This window comes from Lagopus leucura, unplaced genomic scaffold (genome assembly GCF_019238085.1).
Source record: "Lagopus leucura isolate 7727_CA_CO unplaced genomic scaffold, USGS_WTPT01 Super-Scaffold_100002, whole genome shotgun sequence".
In the NCBI taxonomy this organism is placed as follows: Eukaryota; Metazoa; Chordata; class Aves; order Galliformes; family Phasianidae; genus Lagopus; species Lagopus leucura.
The window spans coordinates 58,360,197-58,385,261 of NW_024962263.1; the positions used below are offsets into that span (position 1 = coordinate 58,360,197).

The window sequence follows — 25,065 nt, forward strand, 5'->3', positions numbered from 1 at the left end:
TACTTACTGTTACTTAAATCTGTAACTGTAAGGGCATAGTTCTTTTAATGTTTAAATGTGTTGTTTAATTTGTGCATTTATTGAAAGCTTAGAATTAAAATGTGAATTTAAGAACTGCTGAGATTTTTGATAAAAAATAAATGTATGGATATGCGTTTCTAATTTTATAACTATAATATTATTCCAACACCAAAAATGAATGCTCTTTCATCAGTGTTGTTTTGTTCTTTATGTAACTTGCTCTTAAGTGTTTTGCATTCCAAATATTATAGTAGGCTTTTCATATTACTTCATATATGAAGACTAAATTGTTATCCTCTGAGAATTCTCTCTCTTTAAAATGTTATGAAGACTTAAATAACCTTTTCAGGCTTTTGTATTTATGACACTGCAGACATTACTGAAATGATGAATGGAGGCACTGATGTTCATGCTGTTCATAAATTGCAGGCAGCCTGCATTAGCTGCAGTGTCATTACAGTCATCAGGAGCACGGAATTTGATTCAGTGAAATGGTAAATGCAAGGTGCTGATTGCTTTGAGCTGACAGTGCACTGTACCTTGAGAAAGGCTTCCAGGGTCTGTGTGAACAGGCAGAAGTCAGATACACAAATGAGGATTTCGTGGAGGGCTTGGTTTCTGATGAGAAGAATGTAAAAGGAAATAGTGAACAATAAGATAGAGATAGCAGAATTTACTGTACATATAAAACATGATTTTTCTTAAATAAGATCCCTGAAGTCTGATTTTTAAATAAACTAAAAAGGATAGACTTCAGTGGATTTCTTTGAATAGATTGAGTTCAGTCATATGGGGAAAGGAGAACAATGAGCTTCAGACACATTTCAGTAGAGCAGACAAAAGCCACGTGAAAGAGAATGGAAGTTGTCTTCGTTCAGATGAAATCTTGAAAATACCTATTCATTTAGATTCAGCGAAGGGGGGCAAAGATTCAGTGTGCTGCAGAATTTATTTTGCAGAAAATTTTCCCTTTCCGTTTCAGAGGCCCCAAATATTTTTAATCTTTATAATAGTGTCTTTGTAATGAGCTGAAATGAAAGGGCAAAGATTCATTGAAATATTGCTTCTCTTTATTAATTTTCAGTAAAAGTTTTCTCCTATCTTTATCATACCTAATTTCTTTAATTTCCAGGAGTTCTCCTTCAAAATAGTCTATTAGACTCCAAGAATAAGAAGTCCTGGATAAGAAGTTACATAACGGTTTTTAAATAACTCTTTTTTTCCTCTCATTAATGAGTGTACTGAGATTTTTTTTTACCTTTCTCCTGTGTGATTTGAATGAACTGCCATCAAACTAACTCAGTAGATCTCTGTCTTTAATTGAAATTTATTAGATAGGAATGTAGGAATCTTCTGTGAGTTCCCTTGTGAAGTTACTTCTTGCTTTCCAACCTTAAAACAGCTAAGCTATTTCCTGTCTGAAAATAGAGTGGTTTATAATGCTGAAAAACTGAACATTCGGAAAATCATGCTTATGCAATAGCTTTTCAAAGGAACAAGTCAGAACATATCAGTATTGTTTTATCTGTGTTGCATAGCTCCATTTCTAAATTTAGACATGTCTCTATATTTGCAGGATTAGGATTGTCAACTTTTTTTAATAGTTTTAGAACATTTATTGAGTCTTGATTATGTATCCTTCCTCTTGTTGTCCTCTTTATTGAGTTGATCAACAGCTTTCTTGTACCACGGGGACAAAAAATGAACACAGCTTCAAGATGCAATCTAATGAATGCTAAAGAAAGTAAGGATAAACATTTCTGTCAGTCTAGCAGTTATGCTTCTGTTAGCACCAAGGATGTAGTTGGCTTTCTTTTTTTTGCCAGGGCTTATGTGGAGTTTGCAAACTAATGTGACTCAGATTCTTTTCAGCAGAGTTGTTCCCCAGGCTCCATCTTCCCAGGTGCAGGACTTGACATTTGACTTTTCAGCTTCACATTGTTCCTGCTGCCCAATTCCTCCAGCCTGTCTAGGTCCCCCACTTGGTGGCCCTGTACATAAATGTATACATTGATTTCTGCTGTTTGGTTGCAGCTGCAAAATTGGCAAGAAGCGTCACCTCCTCTGGGTCGGATTTTGAACAGTGTAGATCTCTGTAGTAATCTTGTAATGAGCCTCTAGATGTAGACCATGTTCCAGTAATACTCTTTAAGCTCCCCCTCATCCTCCCACTCCATTTATTTCCCATTAAGTTGTCTATATGTCCAGGTCATAATATCCTAATATCAACAGAAGAGTACCATGGAAGATATGTTTCAGTTTGTAAGGAAATCTGGCCTTACAAAAGAGCTTTTCAATATACTAGGTAAAAATATATTAAATTCTACAAATGAAGGAGGGAGCCAAAGCACACAGTATTGGATTCCCTGCTAGCAACCATGAGAATGACCCACACAGTGCCTGCAGAAACAGAACTGTGTGCCCCAGTCAGTCCTCACAGGTGACTGAGTTTCCTGGTGAGTGATATAGCCAGGATAAAACCAACTTTATGCCAGTGAAACAAGAAGTACAGATAATCAGCTCTATGTTTGTAGTAACCTCATGTTAGAAATGGAGTTCTGTGGATATTTCCATATGGGCTTTCTGGTGTGATCTAACACCAAATAAGAGGCAAACCTAAATGTTGAAATTTAATATTTTTTGCACAGAAACAGAACTGGAAACTTTGAAAGCACCGAAGGGGATTGCAATTTGCATGTTCTTTCACACTGAAGGAATTATTCATTAACTGGTCATATTAAGCAGTACAGTTACTGCTTAATACAGATTTAATATTCTGTGTACAGCTGAAGCTGTAAAGACTGCAGCATGTTTCCATCAGAACTCTGCTTTGCATGCATTTTCTGATAGGGTGATGAATTCCATTACTGTGTATGGATTACTAAAGTAGCAATGTTCTTAATTGTGAAATCTTTAATGCTCCTCCCTAAAAAGCCTGTTTTGCCAAGAGCCTATGTTTTATGTTATAAATAGGTTAATCTCTTAACAAGTTTTCATTAAGTAATGATCTTGATTTTTCTGGACCATATTTGCTTGAGATGTTTCAAACACTTGAACATTTAATGTAGCTTAGTTAAAGAAAAGGGTGAGCATTCTTGACTATTTAAATTTAAGGATTGGTAGGTTGTTTTTTTTTCATTCATTTCCTTTTTTTGGGGGGGTTGCTTTTGGAAGTTATTGCTTTTAGAAGAATGTGCCAAAATGGGAAGGTTGTACTTCTTTTTTCTTTCTTCTGATTTTTTTTTTTTTTTTTTTTAGTTATCATATGAGGACAGTGTCTTTTACTGGAAGCCTTTATTTAGGTCCTGAATTCTTGTAGCAATATTTCACCTTGCTTTTGTAAAGTGAATACAGCAGAGATGAGTGAAGTGTTTGAACATTGAGACGTACCCAATACCTAAAAAGGAGCTTATATAGCTTATATGACATTTTCAGAGATCCAAAGAAATTTGTTTTACGTGTTGCAGTAGAAGGCTTTCAGATTATCAGTGTAAATATCTACAGGTTCAAGAATTCCACTTCTCCCCATATGAGGCTTCACACAAAGTTAGGTCTCCCTCTGTGAAAGTAGCTGGTACTTTTATCCGTTTCTTCTACCCCAGTTCATTTTACTGCTTTTCCAGTATATATCAGAAATTAAAAGTATGGTTTTGCATTCAGGCTTAGTAGTACTTCAATTAGAGCAACAAAAGGGTATTTTCTACAGGGACAGCAATATAATTTTTCTTGTAAATGAAATCTTAAAGAGAATTTGATGACATAAGAAACAGCTCAGCAATCCACAGGAGTCACAACTTCAAGGTTAGAAACTAACTCACTAGTCTGTGAACAAAGCTACAAAGGTGAATATTAAATATTTAATACTGATTTTTCTCTCCTTCATTCTACTTTCTCTTTTCATAGCATTGGAGAGCATGGAAGGATATTATTACAGAGATAGCGTTTCAGTAGAAGAATTTCAAGCTCAGATTAATGCAGCATCGCTAGAGAAAGTCAAGCAGTATAACCAGAAACTACGGTGGGTAATGATACCATGCAAGTTTTTACTTTTTGACCCAGTTTCTATGACATATCTTTAAATTAAAGTGCATTGTGTGATAGTTGTTTATGTTGCTTGATTGAAGAAGATCTAAGTCTCATGATTCTGACTTTTCTTACTTCTGCACTGTTAAGATTACACTGAAATAGAAGTAGAATAATATTTTTTTCCTAAATTGTTTTTCCATGAAAATTACAGCTGTAGTTGCCTCAGGATTGTTTTACTAATGTATATACAAAAGAAAATGTCTGCTTGATCACAGATGCTGATCTGCTGTATCAGTTGTTGAACTTTGTGGTCTGATTTTGCAGATCATATTTTTGTAGAGTATGACTTAAAAATAATGCTGTTTTCATCAAAGCAGAATGTATTCGTGTTTTTGTCCATTACTAATGGGCCCAAACTAATGGGAATAAAAACATTTCTGGGTATTTGCATCAGCTTCAGGTATGGATAACAGAGCACATATGCATTGTAATACGATACAGATTATGTATTTTGGTAAATAGGAAGCTGCATGTTAAAACAGAATTTTTGGTGTACTAATCTATTAGTGCTGAATAGAATAATGAAGGTATGTACCAAGACCACTCTTGCAGCACAGTGTATCTGTGGAAAACACCTTTTAAATATACCGTTTACATGAGTTGAAAAGGTGCAAAGGACTGCTGAAAAATCACATCTTTTCACTTTTTAAATCCTTTACTTGGATGGAAACTACCATGTTAGGCAGCTTTCAAACAATAGAAAACAGGAGGTAGAAGAGAGATTAAGGACAGCTGAGAAAAGCAAAGAGGAAGGTTGTTCAATCATCCCATGGGTATCTATATGGGGAGAAGCAGATAAGTGAAGGTCTCAATATTTTTCCAGCTATTTCACCTGTTGACCCACTCCTGTGGTTGGGACATTTTTTTCTTGTATCTTGAAATGAAAATGTATTTCTGAAATATTTTATCAAAGCAGCGCATTTTCTAAATTTGCTTTAATTTAAGTGGTATTACAGCAAAAGCAATTATAAATCCACTTGTACTCTATGAATACTGTAGATCTCATTTCTTTGTTCCATCTGTGTCAGTACAAATGTGTCCTAATGGCAAGTGTAGTATTTATTTACTTATTCTGTTTTCCACATTGTTTTTTATTTTTCCAAAGTCACTATTTGGAGGGAGAAAAAAAAATTTAATCCTTTGTATTTATTTAAGAAGTTGTATGTGACCATTCAGTTTTATAGGAAGCTTTGGTCATAGTGATATTTAATGCAAATTCTGCATTAAAGTATTTTCTATCAGTTGGTCAAGGCAATTTTTTTGTCATGTTCTTTTCTATGAATACATCTGATTTAGCCCCATAATAATCCTTAAAATAAGTTCTTACCAACTTTACATTCTAATGTTGCTTGGCCTTGCTTATCTCATGCATTCTAGTTAGGATCTTTATTCATGCTTTGGATCTAATGAGACATAGCACTCTTACGGTGTTTTGATTCATGGATCTGATCAGTTGCTAATGATTAATGCCTGATTTTGCAAGAAGCTACTGTGAAAAAGTTAACATTCAACAAAAATTACCAATGGTAGCTCTGTCCAATTTGAAGAATAGGAAAATTACATTTTTCTTTTCTTTTTTTTTTCTCCCAGTCATTTCATGTCTGGTGAGGACATTCAGTAATTGATCTCTGCATTTATTTTCTGTTGAACTTAAGCCATTTCTTAAATGAGGCACAAAGAGCTTCAGGAATTCACTAACATAATGTGAAGAGAAGAGGAAAAAGAGAAAAGCAGATGCTTTGTTCTTGTTCTGCTCTTTGCTGGGCAATGTAGGTGTTTGGACAGGAGAATCTAATAAACTAAGTACAGCAGCAAAAGCTATTAACATTTGGATAATTGCTCCAAAGGAAAACATAAAAGTGAAATTGAATAGTCCCTGGAAACATACACAAAAGCAATTACATTGTCTTAAACTCTTCATGTGGAAGAAATCCCCTGTGTAGCACCACCTAATCAGTAATAAAATGTCATTCAAGACACAACCAGTAAACCATCATTTCTCTGTACAAAAAGGAATACAGAATCACAGATGCTACAATGCTACTCCTGGAATTACTATCTGATGATCACTTTGCAGTCTTTCCATTGCTACAGCAGCAGAAAGCAAAGCAGAGCAACAGAACTTTTGAAGCAAGTTCAGCTTCTCTTATTCCTGACACATTTGACTAATAGTGTTCTAATCTGAACCCAATGGAGCCATTTAAATTGTAGATAATCCCACTTACAAAGGAACTGTGATGAAATTGAGCAGGAAAATAAAATTTAAAAATGTTTGGTACCTCAGCTGCTACTTAATTTTCTGTAGTAAAGTTCTGTTAGAGAATGAACATATAGAATACTTTTGAGGAATGCAGTGTCTTTTGGGTGAAAAGACAGATACTGGCATGTGCCGTACCGAATTCACTTGCAGTTTATTTGACTGAATCAAGAGATATATTAGTAAATGTGTAGTGGTTTGTCAATCAAGTAAAATAAAAAATGGAATCCTTACTTATATTGCAGAATTCATTCATTTATTGCTAATGAACAATGATCAACTTCATCACAGTATCAGAAGCGATATAATCCATCCAGATCCTCCTCAACACCAATTTGAGCAGTCATGAAAACTTGTCTCTTTCATGGTCCTTGCTTTGCAGCCTTTGGAAATGCAACCTCAACTGCAGAGCACTAATCATAAGGTTGTCATTGGTAGGATATCGTATGAAAGACAGTTGAAAACCAGTTACTTAATTTGATACTTATGTGGAATGGAGGGAATGTCCCTCCATCTTCCATAATTGACTTTAACCCTACCTATCAGAATCTGATTGGTTATACAAGAAAACTTTCATTCTAAGACCAGCTAAGCATTTCTAGCTTTTCTATAATTCCTGAGCCAAAATCCTTTGCCTCTGTGATGTGTAGGAAGTCCTTTATCTGAATAAATGTTATTTCAAAAACAGACTAGTTTATGAGATTTCTGGAGCTGCTGGAAAATCTTCCGCATCTGGCCCACAATTCTTCTTAATGACGCTGGATTTTTTTTCACCGTCAGCCATCGTGCTTTTATTTCTGTAGTTCAGTGCTTCTCTGACATGCATAAGGGAAAAAGCTGTACTGAAATTGTATTTGCAAGTTGTGCTGGTGCACTGTAATTTTAATCAAATGGTTTGCTAGTAGGAAACATGTAATGTAACCAAGTGAAAGCAATTAGGTCAGTAAAGATTTTTGAATATATTTATTACTATGTCTTTGATATCCCTACTGTTGTCATACAGGAGGACCAGTGCGTCTTACCTTTACAGATACTAATGTTAAATAATAATATTCTACATTCTCCTACCTCCTTTCAGTTTTCTTCATCTTTCTCCTTCACTACTTCTTGCTGTTCAAATAGCCTTGTTCCGTCTTGAATCAATTGTTTTGCTTTTATAGATATGAGTCAGTTTTTCTTCAGCAAGGCACGGTGGTATTTGAATTCATATCTGCAAGGAACAGTGATACAAACAGTGATAATTCATGAATGCAATATAATTACTTAAACTGTTGGATTGAGTTAAATCTTTTCTGGCACATCTTGAATCATACGTGATTGTAAAAGAATGAGGGAAAACTTGATTTATCATTTTTGAAATGTTAATGTTTTAAGAGTTATTTAGTTAAAACGCACTCTGTCTTATGAATATGATTTTTATATTTGCTAAAGGTTTATTTCCTGCATGATGTGATTCATTATAGTATTTATTAGTATACTGCGTAGAAATATATCATATGGTCATTACAAAAGCTTGGTTATGTTTGCAGGCCACTTAAAAGCTGGGAGAAACCCTGATCTACATGTCAGCTGAATGACCATAACTCAAGCAATCCTTAGACTGAATGGTGACTTTTAAAATAAAACCTTTAGCTGAATATAAACACATTTTCCATCAAAAGAATTAAGTTTTGGATTAGCTTCCTGCAGTAAGTGAGATTGTTTTAGAATGACCTCGATGACTATAGGAATGCTTGTGTTGATTTGTCAGAGGTTTAGGCTTGATGGTGTAGAATGGGCCTTCCAGTCTATGATAATAAGGAAGCTTGCTTTTCTGTCTTTATTTCTCCATGAATATTTGACATTTTGACATATATCAGGCAATTCTGATCGTACTTTTTTCATCTATGAATTATATTTTTGGGAAGGAAATGGGCCCCTCCTTCAACATTCTGTTAAAATCTACTTTTTCACAGGTGCTCTTGGTTATCATCTTAATCAAAAAAGTCCAGGAACATCTGTTTTTAAGAGCTTTTCTCTGGAGCACATGAATAATATGTCTCAAAAGTGGAAAAGATGTTGGGATACAGGGCATTCAGTGGGGTGCGGGGCTACAACTATGTGAGATGTCTGCATTTGTTCCACTGCGTTCTCTTGACACCAAGAATAAACTCTCATGGAATTTAGGTGCCTATACTTGAATTCTGAAATTGTCTACACAGCTAATTCTTAGCTGATGAGAAATTAGTGCAATCATTGGCAGTTAGATTAATGAACATCTTTAATGCCTCTTTAGCACCTGTCCTTGCATTTAGATATCTAAACACCTTTAAAATTTGGTTCCCAATAATATGGTGGTTTGAACTGGGAAGATTAAGAGGGGAACAAGGAAAGGAATAGATGAAGGTGAACTTAGGAGAGCTCTACTTCCAAGAGTGCTACTTCTTATATTTATTCCTGATATGTCTCTTTCTGCTGACATCCCTGACAACATGATGACCTAGTTATTTAGGCCAAAGATCACGCTGTGGGAAAGGTAGATGAGGATTGCTGTCCATTCTCACCAGTGGTGTGAGTGCTAATTATTACTGTGTAGTAATTAACTTGCCTATGCATCAACATAGAAGGCCTGAAGAAAATGTTCTTTGTGCCTGCCATTCTGTGTGATTTGGAACTATTCTTTGAAGTGAGCTGGCACTAAAGGGAAAAGGCCTTTTTAAAATTATTTTTTTCTTTTCATTTCTCCTATGTTGCTGCTTTCTTTGATATCATTTTATGAGGTAAATTCAAGTCTGCTAGGCTAAGGAAGCAATTATAATCAGTGAATCTAATGACAAATGATTTAGCTAACTATCCTCATTACACTGAACATCTGATTATGTTGAATGCAATATTTGTCATTTTAAAGTGTTTAATTTACAACGTAACTTCAAACTGTTTCTCTTTCTAAAGCCTCCTGCATCTATCTGATGACATAAGAAGCCTTTATCGGAATATTGGCAAATTTAATTTAATCTTGCTGTAATTCGTGAGAATTTAATATAATTATTTTTTATTTTAAAAAAGAATTATGAAGAGAGAATTTCTGCCCCTAGAATTTATATGAGCGTGGAACAAAAATATGTCTATGTAATATAACATCTTTTTATTTACACAAACATGCGTACATACTCAGCAGCTTCTCAAGCTGCAGGCTCCTTGGCAGGCTGAGATTTTCCATACTATGTATAACTTACTCAAGGCAGAAAGTAGATGTGATAGCATTTATGACTTCAGGTTGAGCTAAAATTCTCTAATGGTTACTTTGGTAGAAATGACACGACATAAAAGATCTATCTATTTAGAGAGAGTTAATTACTATGAAAGAAAGAATTTGTCTCTGGAACAAGAGTATGAGTCCTCAAGACCATGCCTGCATTATCACACAGACAAAATCATATATCAAGTCCCATAGTTAATGCATTAAAAGCCATCTTAAAACTGACAGACTTCTTTTCCCACGGTTTCCAGTGGGAAAAAAGCCTTTCCAAATGAAATTGCTCATGAGATTAAGAAGCTTGTGCTGTTTGTTCTTGTCCCCCTCTTGTCCTGTGAATTTAGTGTTATTTTCCTTTCCTTCATGTCTAACTAGTCTTTGTTATTGCCATCAAATTCAGAACATAATAATCTGGGGAGACTTACAGGTTTTAGGTTGTAATTCTATGAAAACATTTTCTTTCCACTGAAGTGGAATATTTATGAACTAGGCAAAAGCTATTTTCCTATTTTTAATGCCAGGTATTTGATATATTGCATTGTGTTTAAAAATACAGCAACAAAACTGAACTGCAATGCTATACATACCAATTTATCAAGTAGTTTATATGCCTATAAAAAATGGAAATCTGATGCCTTTTGGAATTGTAAGATGTGATTCCAAATGAAGTAGCTTCTAGCTGAACTCTATACAATGCAAAATTGTTATGAAGGAGAGATTGAGAATTAAGCATTCACTCTGACGGACATAACAAGGAAATAATTGCCAGATTTGTCTCCTGACAAACCTAATGAGAAACATTTTAGGTAGAACAGAAATTGGGATTCATTGCATCTAAAGTGAAGCAGGACCAGAGTGAACAGAGAGATACTGGATAAAGTAAATTAAATTGTCTAGCTGGTCTAAAAGATATCTCCAGCTGGCTCAGATTTAGATTTTTTTTGTTTTTGTTTTTTTCTTCTTCTCTCTTCCAGTTACATGCCCTGTGTGTGAGTATAAATTTCTTACACTCTTTAGACTTTTGGCAAAGTGTGATCAAAATTTATTGCAGAGAATGTTCAGAAATTGAAGATTATGCTTCTTGATACTAAAGAATAAAAACACCTCGAAATGACACCTGGATCATTCTGTTTTCTTAGCGTTTGGCAAATGCAGAGAAAGTGTGTCTGCAGTGATTAGAGATGAAGCTTTTTCTTTCACTTTTGGTCACTTGATATGAATTCAGTTCAAGCCTGTAGCTTGTACAGCTTGTAGGTGTAGTGGAAATGCTTGCTACCCTGTGACTGTTTGGCATGTTATCACCTTAACACAATATTCCATGTCTAGAATATCATAAATCAAAAAGCGAAATATACTGTATGATAAAGAAGTGCGGAAGCTGTTAGTACCAATGGGTTCAGTGTGGATTTGGCTGTTGGTATAACAGGAGAAGCAGTAAGGCACCTAGAAGTGGTGGTGGCTCAAGATCTTTCCTTTCAATTAATAGAACAGGATGATTTCAAGTGATCTGGGAAGTAAACAGAGATGACTGGAGGCTTAGCATGCTGGGAACTAAGATCTCTTCTGGATCACTAGAAAAATAGAGGGTAAAATGCAACATCTGAAAAACAATCAGAATTACATAGAGAAAAAGCCTTTTCTTATTTTATTTTTTCTGTTTTCTGCCATCCAGAACTTTTTGTGCTCACACTTCCTCAGTTCTGTTTGGTTACAGTTAGAATAAACACTGGCAAAGCTGGTGTGTCACTGTCCCTAGAGTTAGCCAGGAGGGACTTACGCATGAAATATAAATTACCCAAGGTAAGTTCAGTGCCACAGAGTGTTCAAATTTTCTTTTCTGTGCTTTGAGTTGCACAGTAGTGCTTGTAAATGATCAGAATATTACAATCTAAACTGTTTAAGAATTTAAAACTGTGAAATTGTCATGAAGGTGATTTCTTGTTATAATTAAACTTTTCTCTAATAATAACATTGCACACAGGACTGTATCACTATCATGGATGTTAGGGTTGAAATCTCCTTGATGTCCATAATCTTGTTTTACGATGAAACTACAGAGCTTCTGCACGTTGTCCTTATTGCTGAAATACGTATTTTTTGAGGCATGTAAATGATGGAAGGTAGGAAGTCCTTGTGTGTTCTGACATCTGATTGCTCATATGTGCAGACTTCTTTCAACTACTCAGTATGCTGAGGCTTCAGTGAGTAGTTATCTTAATGTATTCTGTCTACATAAAAACTACCTTTCTTGTGCACTTAATTAGAAATAGAATGTTACAGTTTCTTTCTTTTAGACTTGGAGCATGAATAGCAATATAGAAATACTGCTAGTAAAATGTACAGGAGTTGTTCTGTGTTGCAATAACTGTCAATTCAAATCGTGTCCAGTGTTGGACCTTTCTAGAGCAGAACCCCCAATTAACCTTTATTTAATGCGATTTAATCCAATTATCTTCCCACCGTGTCCAGTCAGAGAATGGATGGTCAACATCCAGTATAAGCATACAGACTTCCTAGAACAGCAATTTGAAAGCCTAGGAACTTGATTATGCATGTACATGCATGTACAGAGTGTCTCAGACAGGCAAATGCCTGTCTCCTTTAAGCTTCAGTTTTCAGTGTTTCATTTTTCCAGGTTTTTACATGTCTGAATCATTTTTTTAGGGTGTCCTACAAAATCCTATCAGTTTTTCTGCATCTAATGCACAAGTTATGGGAAAACTTATTTTATGATAGGTTTTTCTTTTTGAGCCCTAACCTATTTGTTACTTTAATCCATAGTAAGTTTTCCTTGAGGTATCTGTCCTGGTATTTGACATTTTGACACAGGGATTGTCTTTAAAAGGTGGAACATAGCAATCATCTCCTGTAGTTTTAATATCTATTGTTTTTTCTACCTTTTTTTTCCTCTTTAAAGGAAAAGGCTTTTCTACAAGAATTTATAGAAATTGTAAGGCTTTTAGTAGCACAAAACAGCATCACAATTGCAGACAAAGAACTATGATTTCATTCTTGTTCATTTCAAATTGATTAGAAAATACTGTCTGAACTGGGCACTGCGCCAAGATTGCCATTAACTTTTCCCATAAAATATGATGAAGGACCTTAACAAGCATTTAGTAATTAAGCGAAGTGCTTTGGAAATTTATTTGCTGTCCACAGTTTGTCATGTTCTGTAAAATACTGAAGCATGTTTTTATGAAAAGCAATAAAAATAGCATTGGAGAAACATCTGGGAATGTTATCTGATTGTAGTGGAGGGGGAATTGTTTCAGTGGTAGCAGGATATTTTGATATTCAAAATTAATGTTGTGTATAGTTGATTTCTTTTGTTCTTTAACTTAATGAATAACGGACTGAATTAATATAGTAATTCTTGTAATTGTATATCCTATTCTAGCACTCGTGTTGCTTCATTTTGTACCCTGAGTTGATTATTTTCCATGTACTCCATTAATGTGTGTACTGTTCTATATTTGGTTTCTGGTCTCATTTAATGCAGTTGAATTTACTGAAATAATAGCACAAAGAAAATGGAAGTGCTGAACATACTGAAAATGGAGCAGATTTTCCTGTGGCATAGCAGGAAAAAACAGTGAAGGCTTTTAGTCTAATAATGTTTGGTGGGTGGCAGGGTGGTGCTTTGGTCTTTAGCTTTGCTAACAAAGAGAAAGGCTGGCCTGTTGCTACTGAGGTAGCTTTTATGTGCTGTGGCCACTCACAGTGATTTATGAGTAATTTTCTCTGCAAACCTCTTTTCCTTTCAATAGTCTCCAGCTTCCTTTAACAAGGAGTAAATTCTGGATTGCACGAGGGCTTAATGGAATAACAGAATGAGATCAGATTTCACTGCTGTGCTTTGTGTAAGGTTCAGACCTCAAATCTGGGAGAAGATGCTTCTCAAAACTACAAAACTGTGGGCAGAAAAATCTACTAGCTTTCAGATTTGGTTCTGATATCGTTGCAGTTATTTGCAACTGATATTTAAACAAACATGCAAACAAAACTTGCAGTACGTAAGATGCAGGTGCTGTTTACATACCGTGATGCCAGGTTTCCTAAAGTTACTGTTAAAATCTGACAGCTGCCACAAACCTTTCATTGATGCAAATGTATGTTTCGGTGAAAATCATTTTCAAAACATGTTTTTCTTCTGAGTAGAGGTTAAAATTTTGCAGTGAATTGTCGAAGGGCAGAGGGGAAATCTCCAAAACAAGAAAAGCATTTCTCATTATTTAAAAAAAAGAGCGTTAGTAACTGTTTACCTTTGTAAATTCTTGACCCTCTCTTGTTATGATAGTAGTAGTAATAGTAAGGTAATAATCCAACCTTAGGACAATTTCTCAGAATAGTCTCCTTCATCCATTTTGTTCAGGAGTTCAAATAATTAACAGTCTTTGCTGTATTATGTTTGTTTTCTCAGGGCATTCTACCTGGACAAGTCAAACCTGCCTCCAAATTCAACATCTAAAGCAGCTTACATAGATAAGGTAAATAAAAGTGATAAGTACCTAATTAAACTTTTTGTTACACACCGTGTCCTTTCCATTGAGAAATGGAAGTGTTCAAAGCTACATGGGCAAGGAAAGGAGAAACTCTTGCAACTTTTTGTTGTACCCTCTTCTAAGGGCTCTCTGTTGCAATTGATTCTGCATCAGAAGATGAGGCTGGAGGGCATCAATGTATCTGAGAAAGAGAACTACAACTTTTCTTTTTCACTGCATTGTCAGAGTAATACAGTCACACCAGGAGCATTGATAGGCTTAGGCAATAAGGGAGTAGATGCAGGCAGATATTTTTAGTTCTGAAAATTGGAATTGCTGTTGAAAATTAAGTACTGTTTCAGAATCTTATACTTCCTCCTAAACCTGCTTTTAGGGTTTCTTCAAATGCTTTAATCTGTCTTCAAACCTTTGTGACTGAGAGATCCCAGAGGCTAGGAAAATTCATTTAATGCTCCCCTATTGTCAGAGAGTTAATAGCCGTATTGCAGCTCAATAAAATTCTAGGATCTTGTCTGTACTGAATTAAAAGCGAAAGTGATTGAGTTACTGTGTCTTGAGAAATGCAATGATTGTCACTGAGCTCTGTGACAGACTGAAATTTATGACTGTATCACACAGTATGACCATTAGAAAACAGACAGAATCACAGAATTGCTATGGTTGGAAAAGACCTTAAAGATCATCAAGTCCAACCATAACTTAACCATACTACCCTAACAACCCTCTGCTAAATCACGTTCCTGAGCACCACATGCAAATGGTTTTTAAACACATCCAGGGATGGTGACTCAACCACCTCTCTGGGAGCCTATTCCAGTGCTTAACAACCCTTTCTGTAAAGAAGTGTTTCCTGATATCCAACCTAACCTTACCCTGGTGCAACTTGAGGCCATTTCCCCTTGTCCTGTCACCTGTCACCTCTGAGAAGAGACCAACCCTGCTCTGTTTCTTGTTCCCGTTTCTTGTCTCTGTCCTGGACTACATGGAAGGGGAGGAGGAGGTGAGCCTGTGCTTCTCCTTCTATGGTGTCAAGAACATATATTTCTAAATGTCACAGCCACAGCAGGACAAATTTAACTACATGTGGAGTGCTTGTTACCCCCAAACCTGCTATTTCAGTAAAAAGGTCAAGGGCAAGATAAAAGCAGCTCATAATACAGATCTAACCAAGGGATGCTAAGTTAAGCTAATGCATTTATTTTGCAATTGGAGCAAGCTAAGAGCAAATGCATGATCACAGTTTGTAGCTGTAGCTGTGAATTTTGTTCTCTTCTCCATAGCTCTGCATTCGTAAATGGCACAGTTAAAATCAATTTAAATGGATGCAAGTTAGATCAATAGGAGTTAAACCAAGTTAAATCTGTTTGTGCCCAGATTTAAATATACTTCTTTTTCTAATTTATTTACCTGAACTGTATGCTTTTTAGTGAGGTTACCTCCAAAATGAGCAAGTGAGGCTGACATTTCTCTAATTAGTTAAGGATGTCTTTGGGGTATTAATCAGTCCTTCAAAATATCCTTCCTTTGGGTAGTAGGATTTTGTTAGAATCTTTAAGTATTTCTGGTAGGAAGAGAAATGGAATTTGAATTATGGAATCTACAAAACTGTGCTGTGAATCTTTTCTTTACACAAAGAACCATGGATGCTGCTTTTCATTGCTAAACTTCTTTTGAGGGTTCCTCTTCTGAGGGCAACCTTCCACTTGAATGATTCACCTAATAAAGAAAGGTGAATCATTCATTTTCCATACGCTAGTGTTGAGTTTTGCAGTATATTTTGTTACTCTTGATCATTTTTCTCTTTCCATGCTGTTAGTCAAGATTAGAAAACAGCTGTTTGCATAAATGGAGGGATAGTGTTTCTTAATTATAATCTAATTTTATCAGTGAGTCAATTAACCAGCCTTGGCATCCCTCGTCTGCATGCGTTATGGTTGTTTCTTTGTGGTTTCCCTTTTCTGAAAATACCAATGATAGAAATGGCACTTTTGGATCTGTTCAGTTTATTGAACTGAAGATCAGCTCACTAAGCTGCTATGGGAATGAAAAAAAAGTTGTTCTAAGTCACATAGCAAAGGACTACATGTTCTTTATGTAAGTTACAGAATCTCACTTTGGCTGTCCCAGCTTACCCCATTATTCCAACACACATCTGGGAAGACTTACTCCAAAACAGCGTTTCACATTCTCTTGGTAGCAAATACTAAAATTTATTTTTCTCTCTTTCAGCTGATGAGGCCACTTAATTGCTTGGATGAACTTTACCGACTCGTAGGGTCCTTCATCCGATCTAAGCGCACTGCTGCCTGCGCATACACTGCTTGCAGTGCTTCTGGAGTTGGATTGCTATCAGTTTCTTCTGAACTCTGTAACAGGCTTGGAGCTTGTCACATCATTATGTGCAACAGTGGAGTTCACCGGTATGGCGATTTATTTTCCTCCCTTTGTTTCAGTCATTCATTCAGACATTGCAGTTTGGAGAATTTTCTTTTTAAATGGAATTCTTACACTGTCTTTTCACGTATGTGACTAAGTATCTCATACACTTTAAAGTTTTGTGGTGTAATTGTATAACTGTGCTTTCAGTGATTGACAGAAATGAGCAGTATGATTTTGTTCTGTGTAGTTGTTATGGATTGTTCCTTATTCAAGTCAGGAAAAAGACAGTAACCTTAATTGCTAAAGCAGAAGAAGAAATGTTTCCTAGGTGAATAAAACACACTGTATTAAACTCTTAATGCAGGCAGGAAATGCTGATATCCATATCTGCTTTATATGCTGGTGAAATAGTAGTTAAGCTTTTTTTCCAAGGGAAAAAAATAAGCAAGATGCATTTCTTTACGTGTACCATATCATAACTAGAAGTTCTGTCTGTATTAATACAATACCGGAAAATGAACCATAGCCAACTGAACTTTGTTGTCATCAAGTCTGAAGATTTAATACACACACATTTACTTATATATATATATTAAAAAATGCAATAGTGTCATTATTCTCTCTAGTATTTAATGACATTAGTTAAAGGCAGCAATATGTTTGTATTCCAGACTAGCAGACTACAGTTTTGTCTGTATTATACCAAAAAAGCTGAGACTGCCATTGGAAGGGAGGAAGAGGGAACAACAACAGAAGTCAAAGCTATAGCCAAGATCATGATGCTAAATACCTCCTCCCTTTCTAAAAATTCCTAACTGGTTTACAGGTAGTGATGTTAAAAATACTCGCGTTAGGATTTGGACTTGATGATCCTTGTGGGTCCCTGTGGGATATTCTGTGATTTTATGACCTATTCAAATCCTTATTTTAAGCAGGCTTGGTTACCAGTATATTGTACTAAAATGAGCATTACTTCATCCTAATTTTAAGTATTGTCATTTCTTTAAAAGAGATTTAGGGGGAAAAAATGCAAGATAACTGCAATGCAGGTTACTAGGTATGCAAAATATAAAAAGCTCTGTATATAACCCACACAATTAAGTTATATAAAAACAGTGCTAGCCATTTCTCTTAGCAGAGTTTGCAGCAAATGTGTTGCTTTTCATTGCTGGTACAAGAAAATGTCACTTTGTATACAGTACTTGGTTTTAGACAATTGCTAAGTAACACTACTATTTAAGATCAGTCACTACATAAGAAGATGAGAATACTATATAGCATGGATTGGCATGAAGTTGTCATTTCAGAACACTGTGAAGATGAGCCAGAGAAAAGCTGTCTCTTGCCTTCATTTAAAATACTTTAACAAGAAGTTTTTCTTGTAGAGACATTCTTTGTGTGTCAGAGCTCTTGTTTCTTAATATGATTTTTGCTTATAAACATTGCTCTGAGAAAGAGCGAACAAGATTGGGGATAGGGAGTAGGAAATCAGCCTTATTAAGGCCTGCAGAACGAAGCAATATTGACTGAAGAACAGTGAAAAAAATAATAATACTCAGATTGACCTCATGTTGATTAGCTGCTATTATTATTTCTTCAAAGCCCTGAGCTTTTATGAACAAATTCTTTATTGCAGAGTCCTCTTCTGAAGACATTTCTGTGTTGAATAAGACAAATTTCACTTCCTACATGATCAGGAGAGACTTCGGGCTTGATTCTGCTGTTTTATATAAAAACTTCTCTGAGTTTCTTCATGATTTCATGGCTCAAGTTCTGAACTTGCAAATATGGTCATGCCAAAAATTCTAGTTGTTTAAGAATAAAGTCAGAGCAACTTCAAAAGCCCAAATAAGTGATTACTCTTAAATGAAGATGAATTATTAATGAGATCCCTGCTCAAAACTAAGAGTAATTCAAAGGTCAACAACTAATAAATATCTGGTTAAGTATATTTAAAAAACAAAATGTTAGAAAGCCAGCACAAATTGGATTTCAAAATATTATTACACGTAATGGGAATCGAGTATAACTGCTTACCATGTGGGTTTCCATCTAGATGTTAAAGGACTCAAGATGGCCCTTTTATATAAAATCACAAAACACTTTTCTGTAAAGCATGACCAGTTCTGCTTTACAGAAGAGTCCATTTCAGTTTTTCTATCAGATAGCATGACTTCAGATGTGTGATAATACTGCCTTTGTGGCCACCATCTGTTCAGAGAAAAAAAAATAAAATCAACTCTTGGCATTGTCACAGACATTTTAAGATAGACCCTCCAGGAGAGAGGAATGAATTACTTGAGATTTTATAGGTACTCAGATTTTTTGCCCTGAATTTCTGAAAGTTCAGACAAAAACTCATATATTTAGAAATTGGAAGGAATTCCCGTGCTATTATTTGAAGTGACAGAAGTTAAAGAAGCTTTTTTATTCCTTCCAAGAAGCAAGAGTCACCTGAAGATACTGTTATGCATACAAATTGGATGGACGAAGAGGTCTTTCCTTAGAATGTGAAGTCATATAACATCACATACTGTTTTCTTTCTGGCCTTCGTAGGCCAAATCTCTCCTGTCCAGCACTAAATAAACACTGCTTTTTGACATTCGGAAATTGCCTTTGTCCAGACAAAGTTTGTTTCATCTCCAGCCAGTAGGCTGGCTGGGTGTTCCTGAAATTACTGCTGCTAAATTCTGCTGTGTTTTTTGTGAACCTGCTCGTCTTGACACTTTGTGGAGTGAAACTCTTACAGCATCATTAAATCCTGTGAGAAGGACAGAAAGATGAATAAGAGGCTGGATGTGATCCTGTCCCATAAACAAAGAAGATTTTGCCTCTTCCCTATAGCCTTGGGGGTTGTACTCTTTTAGTTGCTTGGTGGAATATTATTTAATCAGTGCAGATAATCATAAAAAATAATGTTATTTAAATTGTGAGTTAGTTACTGATTTTTCAGATAGAAATTTTCATTTCTGATTGTATTTGGCAATTTGTCTGGCCTTCTGTGTTCTTAGATACTAAATACTGTGAAGTTGTTGAATGCAAGCAGTTGCAGAAATCCACATTTTTAGGCCCAGACCAAAAGCTCTTGACTGAAAGTTTTTTGCACTATGATACAGGTACTAAGTGAGTTGAAAAGTGGCATTATCTACTGATTCCACTATGTAAGCAGATAGCAGAAAGATGTGAATTGTTATTGCAGGAAGTACGTTCTTCATTTCTCAATCTTCTTACCAGCTTAAAAATGAAGAATAATGAACACAGAGCAAGTTTCTTACATGCTTTCTTAAAAAACAAACAAACAAAAAAACCCTCATTTTGGCCCAATTTCAATGTTTGGTCTCTAATGGAAGAGAATCTTTGAGTCTGTGGAAGAGCTCAGGGTGCTCTTGGTTAGTCAGCACCTTTCTTTTTTTCTTGGGGAGTGGGATCTTAGCAAAGCATGAATCTGTCATTTTAGTGTACTTTAAACCTCAACCTTCCCCCACTCAATTTATGTCTTACCAAAATGAATGGAGAGCCTTTACTGTGTTGTCTTGACTGAGGTGTCATGCATGACACTGCAGGTTTCTGTCACCTAATGGGAAGCAAATCCCAGATAGCTTTGGAGGAGGTGCTGGGATGGCAGTCTCAATGCAGAAGAGCCAAGAACAGCTTGGTCTCCTTTGACAGTGATTGCTGATCTGTGGATCAGCAGTGTCTTGGTTTCTGACTTCTCTCTGATCCATATTAAATTGCTTTTTGCACTGCACTAGACTAAAACAGCTTGACAGAGTTTGTGGTTTTATCCCTATATCCGAGATAATACTCGGGATTTTGAATTGCTGGCGATTGCTTTGCTTTGATTTTTATTATGACAATATGTTTACCAATTTACATTAGAGCCTGAAATCCTATATCTACTTCAAGCAGCAATTCTTTCCAAATATATTACAGTCGCAAGTAAAACAAGGATGGGAAAAAATAAGTCCCTTTAACCTTCACTGTCCTCAGTGACATATGAATACTGCAGACTGCCCTTGGATTATCCTAAGTGAACATGCCTTGTTGATCAACATCAGGAACAAAACTCTAAATTAGCCCGAGAAATCGATCGTTTTTATTTCTATTTTGCCCTTTTCTATCATCCATAATTATATTTCTGCCTGCCAATCAACTGTCACCCTGTAAACAATACTCTGCTTTCTTTACTTGTATTCGATCCATTTGAAGTTGTAATCACTCTGCACAAATGTAGGTGGTGAAAGGCACTTTTAAATTTTATTGAATCATGATGCCTGCTCCTGCTTCAGGGGGAAGTGCAGACTTGGCTGCACAGACATGCCCTCGCCTCTTTCCATGCCAAAATGAAATTAGGTGCAGCAGCTGCAGAAGCCTATTCAGGGACCATCAGACTTACAAGCTCAAAGGAATCATTTAAAGCATCCAAACGAAACAAATCCCAACTTTATTTAAAATTCTGCATTTCCTGGAGGATTGAGAGAAGTCTTTGATAATCTTGATGTACCCCAGAAAAAAAATCACTGTCTTATTTTCTTTTCTGACTTTTAATTTCCCCTCCAGAAAGTCTCTCCTTGGCATTACCATCCTTCAACCAGTGGGGTTCTGGCTGGCAGCACTCAGCTGAATGATGAAGCAGGTTTTGCCAAGGGTTGATTATGCTGTCTCCTGCAGCTGGCACAGCTCCTGAAATCCAGCTAAACCGACTGCATCTTCCACACAGTGAAGCAGAGGAATGCCATAAGCTGTCCACCATGGCCAGCTGCCTTTTAGTGAATCAGATAAAAGAAGCTGAAAAACAGGAGCCCTGATTTTATATTTCAGATGCTGTATCATATGAATACTTCCTTTTAGATTCTTAAAATTGTTTTTTGGTAGGAATTTAGTTCTGAGCTCAATGAGTCTGTGCTACAAACAAATAAATTCTCCTTGAAGTTTTGCAGATGTAACTCATGAACTCTGCAGTAAGACGACTTTCTGGTGTTGATGGGACTAATTTTTGGGGGCAGGTCAGCATGAGCTGAGGAACTATCCTGGCCACTCCCCAACTTTCAGTGAAGATTCTCTATTTTAATTGCAGTTTTATTATGTCTGTCTGCAGTGTATGTGCAATCTCCCAGCTGAAACATAAACAAAACTTATGTTTTCCTTAAATTATTTTGGATAGTAGAGTATTTTATTTTGTGCTAGCTAATATTAGAAATAGTTACATTATCAATATGCAGGAATTTGTCTTAATATAAACAAGGCTTTGCACACAAACCAGTTATCTCTACAGTAGCAGTAATTACAGTAGTGGAAAGATTTGCCTTTGCCTGGCAGCCTGACACATTTTTGTTTTGTTAATTTCTACTGTGTGTATGTGTGAAGGACTGTGGTCATTGAGTTTGCTTACACATTTTAAAGTCTGAGATACTCTTTTGTTTAAATTGCAATCTGAAAATGCGGAGAAATGCAATGAGATGGATGGATGGATCTAACTTCCTGCTAGTATGAGTGTGCTAATATCAGTGCACTCTTCCTTTGTGGATGCGTTGTAACGTTATGCACTAGGATAGACACTTGGCAGCAGAGTTGATAGATGACTCAATTGCTTTGCTCTATAGAAACATCTTCTTACTCTTCAGTTGCTGCAGTATTGTCTTACCTACCTATATTTACAGTTTGGGTTAGGACAGCTCGATACTGTTCTCAGTTCTCCTGAGGTGACCCTACATCAGATGGAAGCTACAGTTAGGAGCACGATGTGCTTCCCAACTCTTCTGTAGGTTTCCCAATCTTATTACTTCCATGTCAGCAAAATGTTTGTGGCTTAGGAGAAGATGGTGCTCTTTTCCAAACCAAAGCTCATGCATTCCAAAACCTTCTCCCACGCTGCAGCAAGCAGCCCAGCCTTGTTAGCAGGCTGCTATCAGCATGGGATGCTATCAAACTGACTGGTAATGACAGGCATGCTGTTAGAGGAGACAGTGAGGCAGAGGGACAATTATTACTCCTCGTAAGAATTCCTTTACAACACTGAATCTGAGAATCTGAGTTTTCCTCACAAACATTGCTGTGTTGTACCAAATATACAGCAAATACTCTGGGACAACCTCACATGAAAAACTTTTCCAAATCTTTAAATTGTGAGGTGGAGAGTAACCTGAGATCTTAGAAGACAGGAAGTAAATTGCAGTTTTCCAGCAGACAGATTTACTTTCTAGCGTAGTAGCAGAGAAGCCTTCAATGTAAAAGATGTTCTGTACAGAACAGGAGAGGTAATGACTGACATTGGCTTTTTCTGCCTTTAGATGTTTCTTGTTTGTTTTTCCAAGTATGACTGAGCAAGCAACCAAAAGGCAAATCTTGAATCTTTCGGAAATGTTGTTCTTTCATAAAACAGAAAGTAATAATGAATGGTTTAATTGACTCCTTGCAACACTTTCTGCTGATTAAAGGTGCCAAAATCTCGAGGATGAATGTTTCTGAGAAGGTGTCCTGTGCAGCTTTTGAAAACTAGCAGATGTTGAAAAATAAGTGTTTTTTTCTTTATTCTTCAGAAAGCTCTTTGTCTTATATAGGATAGAACAGACCCATGTTACGTCTGAAATATACTGGAAAATAATAATCTTCCTAATAAGCTACAGAAAAAAAGTCATCATTACTTACTGCATATTCAGGATTAAAAATAACTAACTTTGAATTTAATAAACCTGTTTAAAACAATATTTCTGAACTACAAAAGCCATTAACTAAGGTTAGCACTGAAATATGGCTGATGTATACTTACTTACGACTGATTCCCTAGCTTGATTAAATCCATGTCATCTACTTCAGCAAATTAGAACTTTAGGACAAAATGGCCTTAGATTTTGACAGATGAAATTGGGTTGGATATTAGGAAAAAAATTTTCTCAGAAAGAGTGGTGAGGCACTGGAACAGGCTGCCCAGGGAGGTGGTGGAGTCGCCGTCCCTGGAAATGTTCTAGAAACATAGAGATGTGGCACTGAGGGACGCGGGTTGGTGGGCACGATGGGGATGGGTTTGATGGTTTTAGATGATCTTAGCAATATTTTCCAACCTTAATGATTCTGTGATTCTCTGACTTTGTTGATAGCTTGTGTTGGAAAATACTGGGTAGAGCTGCTTTGGATTATCTTGTCATGGAATGGGGATTCATGTCCACAAAGAGAGATGGGATATATTTATTTTGAGGCTTGCACAATTTCATGTTTGCAGTGATGCATCTTGTGAAGGAATCCTTTGCTTGCTGATGCTTAGTAGAGGCAGAAATCCCCTTACTTATGAGCTGTCCATTTCCTTGTGATGTAGTAATATTCTCCTCAGTCACTTTTTGAAGCATTGTTTATGATTAGTGAGTTGCCGGAATTAAGTATATTTCACATGCAGAGTACAGTTTGGTATACGTTTGCACATTAATGTAAGTACTGGACAAATGGCCCAGCTCGGATAGAGTTAATTTCCTTCCTAATAGCTGGTGTGGTGCTGTGTTTTGGATTTAGGATGAGAATAATGTTGATGGCACACCAGTGTTTTTGTTGTTGCTGGGCAGTGCTTATGCTGAGTCAAAGACTTTTCAGCTTCTCACACCGACCTGCCATTGAGGCACTGGGAGTGCACAGGAAGCTGGGAGGGGGCAGAACCAGGACAGCTGACCTGCACTGACCCAAGAGATGTCACACACCGTATGGCATCATGTAGAACTGGGGGAGTGGGTTGCAGGGGGTGCACACTTCTTGATGTGTGGCTGGGCAGCAATCAGCAGGTGGTGAGCAATTGTTTTGTTCATTCTTTTATTATTAATATTATTATCCCTTCCTATTCTGTCCTATTAGACTCGTGTTAGCACATGAGTTTTACCTTTTTCCAGTTCTCTCCTCAATCCCTCTGCAGGGGGGAAGTGAGTGAACAGCCATGTGGTGCTCAGCTGTCGGCTGGGGTAAGCCACAACAAACCCTATTGCTTGAGTTCAATCCAATGCTGATTCTGAGGCAGTGATCTTTCTGAGAACATCTCAGCTTCACTATAAGGTCTTAAAAAGACTGAGCATAAGTCCTGAACTTCAGTAGTTTTATTGTAGTTGTAAATTACAGTGTATTTATACACTGTATAATATATGTAATAATACACTGTATTTTATTGCACAAACCTCAGCAGCATTTTATCTCTAGTACCTGCTAGATGGCTGAACTTCCTTCTCCCTGTGAGAAAAGCAAAAATTCTGTTCTGTAAAGTTTCAGTGTACGGGCATAGAGAATAGAAACTTAAGTATTTGCCTGCATGGATCCATATTCCCACAATGTCAGTAGCTTAGAAAATGTAAGAGACTCTACAGCTTGACATACGTGCAGTTTTTGTGCTTTTTTTTCTTATAGTACTCAACAACATCTTCTCTTCTTTTGAGTTTACTAGAGGCTGTTCTTTGGTTTTCCCATTAGAATTACTGGGTATATAATATGCATTATATACAGAATTACTGGGTATACAATATACATTACCCAGTCATCACTAGTAATTGCAGAGAATCATCCCCAAAGTAATGCCTGCTCTAGAATTATTGAAAGTATAACAAGAGCATTC

General features: G+C 36.3%; 1 protein-coding gene across 1 annotated transcript in view; it reads left to right on the top strand.

The window, feature by feature from the left end:
* PREX2 (phosphatidylinositol-3,4,5-trisphosphate dependent Rac exchange factor 2) overlaps nucleotides 1-25,065 on the top strand; it is a 173,521-nt gene that overhangs the window by 131,246 nt on the left and 17,210 nt on the right. The window contains exons 35-37 of the mRNA XM_042868947.1: nucleotides 3,925-4,039; nucleotides 14,023-14,089; nucleotides 16,334-16,524. Of these exons, the coding sequence (XP_042724881.1) occupies nucleotides 3,925-4,039; nucleotides 14,023-14,089; nucleotides 16,334-16,524 (373 nt within the window). The remainder of the gene's footprint in view (nucleotides 1-3,924; nucleotides 4,040-14,022; nucleotides 14,090-16,333; nucleotides 16,525-25,065) is intronic.